At 36.1% G+C, this 12,124-nt stretch overlaps 1 protein-coding gene across 2 annotated transcripts; it reads right to left on the bottom strand.

Moving 5' to 3' along the window:
- Positions 1-7,068: 7,068 nt before the first annotated feature.
- On the bottom strand, positions 7,069-11,684 carry LOC122009996 (bZIP transcription factor 12-like). 2 transcript variants are annotated; one of them, XM_042566328.1, is made up of 4 exons: positions 11,060-11,684; positions 10,901-10,972; positions 10,532-10,561; positions 7,069-7,277 (listed from the first exon to the last, which is right to left on the bottom strand). In XM_042566328.1, the coding sequence occupies exons 1-4, from the start codon at positions 11,600-11,602 to the stop codon at positions 7,203-7,205; spliced, it is 720 nt and encodes a 239-aa protein (XP_042422262.1). In that variant the 5' UTR covers positions 11,603-11,684; the 3' UTR covers positions 7,069-7,202. The 2 variants fall into 2 exon arrangements, with proteins under 2 accessions (XP_042422262.1, XP_042422263.1); XM_042566329.1 differs by lacking the exon at positions 10,532-10,561.
- Positions 11,685-12,124: the final 440 nt, after the last annotated feature.

Below are 12,124 nucleotides of genomic sequence, written 5' to 3' on the forward strand. Positions count from 1 at the left end.
CGGTCTGCCTGGGCCGGTCGGGAGGTCGGCCACTCCCTCTCCTGTCGGCCAATCGGTCTTTTGGCTCCAGCGTGACATTGACCTCTCAGAATGAGGACCCCCTGTTCTATCCGCCGGATCAGTATATATAAACAATAAAAGGGAAATCTAATACAAATGCCTACAAAATTCTATCGTTATGCCTTTCCAGAAGCAAAGCAAGAAATACAACGATATATTCTGCCAAGGTGAGGAAGGGAAACAACAAATTAGAGGGGAAAACAAAAAGATACACCTTTCCAGAGCAAAGCACGAAATACATGGTGAGCTCTAATTTGTTAAGCAACAAATTAGTGAAAGGAAAAAAGATATGTCTTTCCAAAAGCAAAGCACGAAATATAATGATTATTCTGCCCAGGTTAGGAAGGAAGCTCTAATTTGTTGAGTAGCAAATTAGAGAAGAAAAAAACAATTGATGACTCTCATACCAGGTTAGAAGTAGTAGACAATAAAGGATAATTGTTTAATGAGGTTATTATTATAGTCTGTGGCGCTTATTTATACATGATGTCTAACTAATAAATATAAAGATTAAATATGACATAGAATTATAATAATTATAATTATAGTAATAAATATAATAAATTTAAAAATACTATTACTATCAATTCTATGGATCTCCCCCTTCGATGGTCCCAATCGAGCCCCATGAGGCTCCGATTCTCACAGCAACATCTTCCATTGATGCTCTCCGTTGTCCCTCTGGCCAGAATTTCAGTATCCTCGTCGGATCCTCACCCCCAGCTCCCGGTCCTCCTCTTCCACTGTTGTTCGGATGATTCCATATTCTCAAACTGAATTCGGATACGCCAAGCTATCAAAATGTCGACTACTCTCCAGCACGCAAGGAGGTTCAATCTGGCTGCCCCTCATCAGTGACGGATCCAGAAATTCAAGTATAGAGGGGTGATTTACGTGGAACAAGGAGCGGTATCCTCTATCTCTACTAGTAAAATCCCATAATACTAGGGGTTGCACCGATAGCAAAGGGGGGCGACCACCGATGCCACCCCCCTCTGGATCCGCCCCTGCCCCTGATGGACCTGACGTTGAGGATCGGTAGGAGATGATGCCGCCGCACGAGATCATGGTGAGGACATGCAGGCAGGGGCTTGCCAACGACCACCTTCTCGGTGCTGGGAGGCGTCGGGAGGACGATTATAGGAAGGGGATCTCCGGCGTGACGCCAGTGCTTAGGCAAAATGAATTCTTCGATTAATTTGGTAAGTCGTTTACGACTGTCCATGTAAATCAGGGACTTCCACGTGAGAAGATATTTTTCACAAGCTTCATCGAGTCTGACACTGGGTCCATTCTATAAATCTATTAGAGCAACTACAATGTCATCAACACATCACCCGTTAATGGCACTATTTTATTATATATATATACTTTTTACCATATGTACCATTAACGCGTTCAAAAAATTGAACGCATTAATGTTACAGTACATCCACAGTGCTTTTACAGTAGCTCCACGTAGGCATTAACGCTGAGGCATTAACAACGTTACGGACGCTCTTATATAATTACCGGTCCGACTAGGCTCGGAGCATTTTGATTTTATTGATAAATATATGGATATTGCTACATCCAATACCAACATTTTCTAAAGTGTTATCTATTTTTTAATGAACTTATTTCAGAGTCATTATCCAAAATACACTGCAATAAGTTTATAATGTTCAGAATAAAAATTAAATAAGTATTTTTGTGTACACGTTTCTCTATTCACAAGTAAATTCACCATCAATTTTATTTAATAGATGATTAACCTAAAATTATTAAGTTGATGGGTCAATCATTACCACTTCTCATAATTTTTTTTTTATAAGATCAATCAATCATTGTCTGAAATTAGATATCCATGTGAACTGAGTAATAATAATAATAATAATAATAATAATAATAATAATAATAAATATATATTTTTAAAATAATAATAATTTTGTTAGGCATCGTCGCCCAAGCAACCCGAGAAGTTAAATTAAACAAAACCCCACCGCCCTATGGAATAGGGCTAGAAGTTCGCACTACGCCGCCGGCTCCGCTCGACCTAGGCCGAGCAATCGGCGGCACCCTCCGGCCGAAGCCCGCGACGATCGGGTCGCGGACACAGCAATGGAACTCCGGCGTTCGACCCTCCGCCGCCGCCGCATCGCACTCCCCGCATGCCGCCGCCGGCGCCCGCGAAAGAGTCGGCGCGTAGTACTCCGCCAAGAAGCGAGACGCCATCTGGTACAGCCGCGCCTCCGTCTCCCGCACATACTGCGGCTCGAGGGCCTGCGGCGCCATCTCGTCGTTGGCTGGGTCGTAGTTGCCCCCATGCGCGGAGCCGCCCTGCCACCGACTCTGGATCCTGGTCTCCGACGCGGAGGCGGCGCTCTCCCCCTCGACACGGCTAATAAAGCCCCTGGATCGGGGCCTCCTCTTCCCTCGCCTCCCGCTGCGCGGCCGGCTGAGGGAAGCGAGGATGACGCAGTTGGGCTCGCGCGCGATCGCGTGGAAATCGGTACTCTCGTTGATGGCGATCGTGCGGGGGACGTCGGGGGCGGGCGGCGCCGAGTGGCAGACGAGGGAAAGAAAGATCTGGCGCGGCGAGACTCCGATCCGCTCGCTAATTCTCGCCTTGAAGGCGCTGAGCCCGAGCGACGGGACGAACGGAAAAGGACCGAAATTGAACTCACGGTCGCCGTCCGCAAAGACGACGTGGAGGACCGCCTCCGACGAGACCGATGCCGTCGTCGCCGCCATATTAACGACGAGTTGAGAGGAGGAGATCGATGGAAGAAGGGAACAAAAAAATCCAAATTGTGCAAAAGCGCGGCGACTCGATTGTGGTTTATGACGAGGTTTGTTGTATAAATATATATAACCTATATATATAAATATATATAACCTATATATATATATTTTGTATTTGGTATGTAATAGATTATTAATTTTAATATATATTTTGTATGGCGAGGTTTATAGTATAAATATATATAACCTCTCTCTCTATATTTTTTTGGTATGTAATAGCTAGGTTATTAATTTTAATATTTTATTTCTAAAAAATTATACTTTAATAATTAAAATGGAAATCACCACGGTTGAATTAGACCTAATCATAGTTTGAAACTGACGGTTCGATGATTTAAAATTATCGGTTTGACGATTTCAAGTAGGTCGACCTTTAACCTTAATCACCTAAGATAGTTACGATTCATGGTTGGGAATCGTCGATTCACGGTTCGTCACAGTTCGCCACGGTTCAAAATTATTATGTTAAAAAAATTAAACATTAAAAATTACAAATTAAAATTTATTGAAAAAAATGACTTAGTCTACGTACCCCCTTAGGGGAATCAAAGCTATGTAGTTCCTTTACATTTTTATTCTTTTACATTTCACTCATTTTCATTTTTCGTTCCTGTCATATTTGTTCTTTCAGTATCAAAATCTTCAACTTCATCATCTGAAAGTTACATTCCTTGGATTCTTTTCTCCATTCTGGTCCAATCGTCCAGTAATACTTGAGCTTCTAATGGGTCGGGAGACAAAGTTGACCATCGTTCATCTAATATGTTGTCGTCGGTAATGAACGTCTGCTCCACAGTAACAGTTGATACTGGACAAGCTAAAATTTCTTTGACGATCATGGAAAGAACGGGAAAGCTTTGAGCCTTCTATGACCACCACTTTAAGATATCGAAATTTTCGCTATCTGTTTCTTTAAAATCAAAAGAAATTGTAAAATAATTCTAAGTTCCTGTGTGGAACTTGAGGATCCTCATGGACGTTTTGTCCATTCTTTTTATAAAAGTTGTGTTTTTGTAAGTTTTAAATTACTATTAGTAGTTTACTGTATTTCAAAAATATTAATTTGTGTTCCATATTTTGCATAATATTTATTATAAATATCATACAAATAACTTCTAACATTATATATAATATTAACTGGATTAGGAGAAGAAGAATCGTTAATTGAAACGTTGTAATATAAAGTTAACATTTCTTGTAAAACTTTTAATTTAAATTAAATTTTAGAAATAAAATAAAAATATTCTTCCCATTTAGTTTTCATAGCGAAGATACAAGAGATAAAGATTCATTATTAATATGTTTATTTAAAACTAATACTATATTAGAAAAATTAATTAAAACTAATTGAGTAGTGGAATAATAAACACCGGAAAGTTGTTCAGTTGCATCATTAAATACTTTTAAAATTTCACAAATACTACTATAAATATTCCACTATTGTAAAAATAAATATATATTAGTATTAGTATTTTTGTAAAAAATAAACATAATAATTCTTTATATTCAAATAAATCTTATAATAATTGGTATGTTGAATTCCAACGTGTTGATACATCACGTGAAAATTTTTTAGGTCTCATTCCATTAATTTTACAAAATCTATCCCATTGTTTCATTATAGATGGATGACCATAAATAAGAAATTACAATTCTAATTGGTTTAATATAACTTTATAAAATTTTTAAACCATCTAGAACACATAAACTTAAAACATAGCATACACAACGAATATGAGAAAATAAACCATCAATAATAGGTTGATAAACAAATTTTAGATCATTTATACAAGTGGTATTGGAACTAGCATAATATAATGATATTGAAAATATTTTATGAGTTAAGTCATATTTTTCTAAAATTAAACATAATAATTGTGCGATGTTATGAACATTATGTGATTAATCAAAAACTCTATAAGCTACCAATCTTTTTTTGGAGGTTCCAAGAGTTATCGATCTAATGACAAATCACACTCATATACGAATGTGTTTGCCATTGATCATTCCAAATATCAGACCATAAAAGAAACTTTATTATCTAATTTACTAAATTCATCAATTAAATTCTTTTTTTCCTTATTTTACTAATTTTTAATTCTATGAGTAAGTGTAGTTCTAGGAATACGTTTAGCACATGGATTAAGAGATTTTTTACAAAAATCTTCAAATGTGCACTTAGATCCAAAACTAAAAGAAAGATGTTCTACAGAAACAAATTTATCTAATAATTCTCTTAATTTATTATCTAAATATAAAAATAAACCGGAATCGGTACTACCGCTAGTTGAAGAAAATCTTAATAATTGTGTTTGAGAATGGTCGAGTCCAAATTTCGTCAGGTGCTTCATTTCTACATGTCCTTTCAACGACCCATAGCCGCCGCTAGCTTGAAATTTTTAGGAAGCATTGCAGTGCTTACATTTTGCACGTATTTCTCCCGACGGAAGAGTGACCTTCTCAAAATGTTTAGTGAAAATAGAAGACTTTAGAGGAGGAAGTTTCCGAACCTTAGAAGTAATTGCATCGGTACTTCATTGTGTTTCGGGTGTTGGATTCGGAAGATGCTTGATCTCATCATCGGTAGATTGAATGCTGGGGTTCTCCTCCCACGAATTCATTATTTTCTTTCCCTTCCGAGCTCGAGATGATGCACCTCCGCGGCCTCCTTCCCTTGTAATTGAAAATTGGAAACGAAAGCGTATAGAGAATATGAAATTGAGATTAAGAGTAGAGAAGATGTGTATGAAAATGATGAAATGAGCTCTCCATTTATAGAGTTTTGACCGGCTATGAACCGCCGGTTAGCTGGCGGTTCAAGCCGGTCAAAAAAAAAAATGTTGAACCGACCGTTCGTCGATTTTGCACCAACGGAACTGGAATCGGCCCGGCAAGTTGCCGAGCCGATTCAGGTTCGACCCGGTGAACCGGGTGAACGGGCAACTAGCCCATTGACCCGGTTATGAGCCCGAGCCGGGTTCAAGCTAGAATCGACTCGGGGTTGGGTCTAGGCTGAATACTCGTAAATTGATTATTCCATTATAAGTCTGGGTAAATCCATCTTGTTTGAAACGATTACCATATTTTAATTATTATTATTTTAATTGAGTTATCCAACTCTTCATCAATCTATTCATGAGATGATTAATTTGGTCCTATAAAAACTTCTTACCAAATACCAAGATAATCCAAAACGTTCTAGAATTATCTTCCCACCAAAACAAATTAACCTATAGTGCGCCACATCTATCTTTTTACCATTACATAGTAGGCAAGGAGTGAATATGTTCCTTTGTTGTAGATTGTTTTAGTGGTTTAATTATAGTTATTTTCTAAATTAGGTATGAAGTTATGTTTAAGGGTGAGCAAATTATTAACTGACTAAAATGATTAAATAGAAATCAAATACATTAAAAAAAAACTAATATAAAAAAAGTGATTAATCTAGCTAAAAATTTAAATAATCAATTTTTTCATTATCATCAACTGTCAATTGATGGTAACAGTTAGTGCCCATTGATAGTATAACAGTGAGTCCATCAATCAAGTGTTAAATATTTTGAGTTAGTTAAATTGATATCTTAACTCTTAAAATCAAAATTGAATCAAACTAATTGTGTTAATCAATATTTTTTTAATAAAAATTTTGAATTAACCAAACCAAACTTTTAATTTTGAGAGATTCAATGCGTTAATTCAGTTTGATTAATATTTTAAGGTTTACTCAACCCTACTTATGATATTAGGATTGTTTAGTTATTTAAACTTGATTTAGGTCTAATTAGAGAGGTCGTGGGCTCCCATTATACGGAATTAGACTATATTTTAATTGAGATTCTACTTTATAATTTAGTTCAAGTGTAAAATTGCAAAGCACTACTTGGATTTAATCGCTTAGCAGTTGAGTTCCTAAAGTGCTCCAACAATGTGTTGGTGGATTCGTCGGCCAGAAGGTTGGCAGTTAATCCTCATGATGGTACAAAATTTTTAACTGCCAAAACTCCAAAATAATGAAATTAATTAGCAATTCTCAAACGGCCCAGTGTATCAATTCTCTTTTCTTTTTTTTTTCTTTTCCCCATTTGCTATCTCGTTGGCCAATTTAAGTGCCCAGCATGGGTGGCACTCACAGCATGCATAGGTTGGCTTACGGTTAAGTCATTTAGAATTTAGAGATTGGATTATAGTATTAAAATTTAAAAAAAAAAATAAAAAAATTGAGAATTAAAAATAATTGAATCTCCCGTCATTCCAGATTTTGCCTTACATGTTTGATGCATTCCTGTGTATTTGGAGACAGTAAACAGCTATAACTCAAGGATTATGACTTCTGATACTTGCACTCGTACTTTTATTTTCTACCACTGCATGGAGTTGGTTCTTCGCAAGGGTCGTTTTTCCCTCTCTGCTACTGGTGTTACGTTTTCCATAAGCTGCAAAACAATGATATTGATATTGAGAAGACAATTAGCATAAGGAGATAATTAGTATATAAGAAGTATATTGATACCCCAAGTAATAATACCTACCCCTCCCGTGCAACTTACAACCCGCAAATCCAAGACCTAATAGCCCACTAGAGTTTGGAAGGGAGATTTATCTAAATAGCATGGTCATCAACAGTGGTGAGAATGGGATATGAAATCTTAATCTTAACTATATTCTTTTACATTATTTAGTATTTTGTTTTTTTTCGTGACATCTTCGATGACTTAAATATTGGAGGTGGAGGAGCTTCGTCGGAATGACTCCCGGCATCCTCTACACACGTTAATCCTTCCAAGACCGATCACATCATGAGAAAAAGCTTTGTCACATATCTCCGATGATTAAGTGGGTCATGACAAGAATATTCCTAAATAATGTAGAAGGACTAGAATTCGGTTAGGATTTAATATCCTATCCTCTTACTAAAGAATCTTGTTCCAAACTAAAATGAACCCTGGCTATGGTATAGTATAAGAGTATCATCCAGATATTCATTGTTCGATACTGTATATTTATAGAAAATTTTCCTTTAAATGATGCATGTAATGAGATGTTAGACTTCTAGGCTCTAGCTATTCACTGTGAGAATTTCCCGATTTACTCTAACGGTCGGTGGAAAATTTCCATAAAACCAAATCAGTCGTCCCAAACTCGATGTTACATGACCTGGTTAATTTTTTTTTCCAAACTAAAATAAATTATTGGATCCTGGGTTTGTGAGTTATATATATATATATAGACAAATGAAAAGCCTACAAATGTGCTTCCAATTTCTTGATCATCTTATATTGCACTTCACTGTGGCTCATCAAATACTCCCCTTGTATTGTACTGATTCCTGTTGTTTTCCAAGGGCATCCCTAATGGGGACACTTGCAATGAAGGGTTTTAAAAAATTGTTGGGTTTTAAAAAATGAACCTCTATTTTTAAACTTACTACCATTGGATGGCTTGGGTTTTTGATTTAAATAAAAAACTTGGTTCAAAATCAAGAATAATATTTTTATCAAAATTTTTAGGCTCCATTAATATCTATCGCTAAAATAGTGGACTAATAAACTTATTTTTAGGTTTGACATTAGGATGCATGCCCTTAGGACAATTGCAATGAAGGATTTATAGCATAGGATTTATACTATAAACTCTCTATTATAAACCCCACCCCCACTATATGGGTGGGATTTATAATTTTTTCTATAAACTAGTCCCAAAATCTTAGGACTGATTTATATATTTTTTTTTTAAAAAAAAAACTACAAAAGAGGGTTTATATGCACGCGTGAGGGCATAGGCGGCAAGAACCTGTTGCCCTATTTAATATTTTAATTTTAATTTTATTTTTTTATTTATATTGTTAAATATTTATTTATCTTTATCGAATTATTATTATTACATAAATAAATGTATAAAATTTAAAATAATAATATAATTATAAATATTAAATTAAAATATTAATTAATATTATATATATAGTAAATGAACAGTGGAATCATAAAAAAAAGTTATTAGAGAGGTTTATGATAGTGGAGATAGATTTTTAAAAGGAGTGAGGTTTTTAACTTTGAATGTGACAGTGATATGACGAAACATAAACCTCTATAAAAGGTTTATAATTGTAGATGCTCCTAAAGCATCTGCAATGGGAGGTTTATAGCATGTGATTTATACTATAAACCTCTCATTATAAATCCCTCCCCCACTATATAGGTGGATTTATAATTTTTTTATAAACCTGTCCCAAAATCTTGGGACTAGGTTTATAAAAAGATAATGGAGAGAGGATTTTAAAAGTGGGGGTTTTAAAAATAGTGAGGTTTTATGATAGTGGAGAGAGATTTTTAAAAGAAGTAAGGTTTTTACAGGTGATATGGCAAAAATAAACCTATTTTTAGGTCATCTGTAGTTGTAAACCTTTTCGGAGATTTATACTTCGCCACATCAGTGTGACATCAAAAGTTAAAACCTTACTTTTTTTTTAAAAACATTTCTCCACAACAATTTTTTTATGACCCCACCGTCAATTTACTTATTTATATTTATATTTTCCACTTTTCTTTATTTATAATTTCATTTACTATATATATAATATTAATTAATAATTTGATTTAATATTTATAATTATATTTGTATTTTAAATTTTATACATTTATTTATGTAAAAATAATATTTTGATAAAAAAACAAATGTTTAACAAAAAATCGTCCCAAGATTTTATAGTAATAACTTTAAATATAAATTTTAATTAAATAAAGATTTATAGTGGTATGCAATTTTTTTTTAAAAATATAAATCGGTCCCTAGATTTTGGGGCCGGTTTATATTAAAATTATAAACCCCACCTATGTAGTGAGTGAGGTGGGATTTATAATGGAGGGTTTATATCATACACCCCATTACAGGTGGCTTTAGGTTTACATTGGGGATGCCCTAATCTTCAATATGTATCCACTATACTACAGCCTGAGTTTGGTCCAATCTTTCTATTTATAAATCAATGATAATATTAGACACATTACATATTACCAATTTTATTTTAAAATATTTATACTTAAGTTCAAGCTCATGCCAGCCAAGGTATTTCCCTTTGTTGGGCTCGTGTACCTGATCCGAGCCACTCCATTGGCACCACCGCTATTCAATTTGTTTTTTTTTTTTTTTTTTTTTGAAGATTCTTAGAATTATGCATACTCTATTTCTACTTTTATTAGAATGGCTACCAAATTAAAATACCAATACTTTCTTGACAGGCAAAAAATTCTTCTCACAACTTTTTTTTCCCAGCCATTTCCCCTCCATGGAATCTGTATGCTTCTTACCATTCTACCTACACTCTTATTTCAAAAGCAAGACAATAAAAACAAATAAATCTAGGCAAAAAGTTTGAAAAGATTCTGACGTAGATAAACGTATGGAACTATGAATGTTCTAAAATAATGCAATGACTGATAATGTTTGCGTACACGCAAACTACTAGTCTCATTTGTCCACCTTAGTTCTCAATGGCAATCTGTTACTAAGAAATAGGACATGAAACGAACTAAGAAAAAGACAATCAAACAAAATAAATCAGCAGAGGACATTAGTGAGATGTCCATTCAAAAGATTCGAACAAGTTATGAGAGCATTATTCAAACGAAGTATTAGTACTCAAATTCAACTACAAACGGAATACTTATTTGTGAAGCACTGAAAAAAATACCTGCTTGAGCCTCATCCTTTGCTGCTGCTCCTGCAATTAATCATTTAGTCCGATCTCATAAATAGCAAAATCACTCAATTTTAACAACTCAAATATCTAATACATGCTAATAGATAGAGAAGATATCCATTCCTCATGATCCTACACACAAGCGATGTACTCAAGTTTAAAGTTAATTATTCGTAGATATCATTTCTAAAGTCTTATAGACACTCAAACTTGTCACTCATGGAATCTATAATTGGCATCATTAACAACAATGTATCAAGGTAAGCATCTTCGATCCAGAAGCAGATCTCCAAGAAGAAATAATGTAATCTCCTTAAAAGAAAAAAAAAAAGATGGAACAAAGTATGCTAACTAATTTACCAGGGATTTCAACAGCCGTGCATTGTCCTCCTCCAATTTTGCAACCGAAGCTTCAAGTTGATTAATATAGGCCTAAATCAAACAAACAATACAAGATTGAAAACATTACTGCGTTATTTTGAATCCAGTTAAGAGTTAGATAAATGAGGAATGACGAACCTGTTTCCTCTCCCTCGATCTTGCTGCAGACTCCCTGTTTTTGATCATTCTCTTCTCTCGTTGAATCGCCACTCTGTCCACCGGATCCGACAACGGCCTTTTCCTCCCTCGCTCCGCCCTTACGGCGCCTTCCGCCCCATTTCCGAACCCTATGGTAGGGTTCTCCAAGAGCATTTTCTGTGGTTGCCCGAACCCATCCCCTGTCGCAGTATTCGCCGCCAACGCCACCTGGCTCCATCTGGTGGGAACTGCGGTATCCTCCTCTCCGACCCCGCCCGCCCTCGCCAGGAAGTCCTCCAGCGTGACCTCCGCGTCGGATCCGTCCACCCCCCGATCGGCCGCGATAACCCTCCACATATCTTCCACCCTCCTCTCTCCGAACCTCTCCGGCAGAAGGAAGCATTTTCCTGAGCCGTCTAGGCCTCCGCCGCTCACATTGCGAAAAAGGTCCTCCACGCTCACGGATCCGAGGCCCTTGGTGACGAATCCGGGTGGCCGCGCGAGATCGGAATTGGGCGAGGTGGACGACAACATCAGGGGCATGGAGGCGACGACGGTTATGCTCCGCGATTCGTCTCTCCTCTCTCTCCTCGGTCACTGGTATCCGTCGTTATCTCATAGTGGCGCTCGCGAAACATCGCACATCCCCACCACTGTAATTATACACCATCGATCCAGTTGAAATAAGCCAAACCATCCTCTATAGATCACTAATCACCAAATCATTCCTGAAAGCTAATGGACTTAGGCAATGGAATGCAAATTCGAGGACCCACTTTTCAGATATCGAAAATACTAGGGCCTATATGAAAATATTATTTAAAAATAGGATATATATTTTTTATTTTGGTGACGTAAAAATTGAAAATTGCAGTTGTGGGCCGGCGCTGCATAATTTTCTTTTTATTAACAAAGAATGAATAATCTGGGGACGGCAATAGCCAGTGTATTAGCATCATATCAAATTGACCTTTTTAAAATGTAATTTAAATTAAATGCAAGGACGGCCATGAATAAGGATTAACCGTCGTTGCAGAGTCATTCACGCCCCCCATATGTCAGTCA

This window comes from Zingiber officinale, chromosome 8A (genome assembly GCF_018446385.1).
Source record: "Zingiber officinale cultivar Zhangliang chromosome 8A, Zo_v1.1, whole genome shotgun sequence".
In the NCBI taxonomy this organism is placed as follows: Eukaryota; Viridiplantae; Streptophyta; class Magnoliopsida; order Zingiberales; family Zingiberaceae; genus Zingiber; species Zingiber officinale.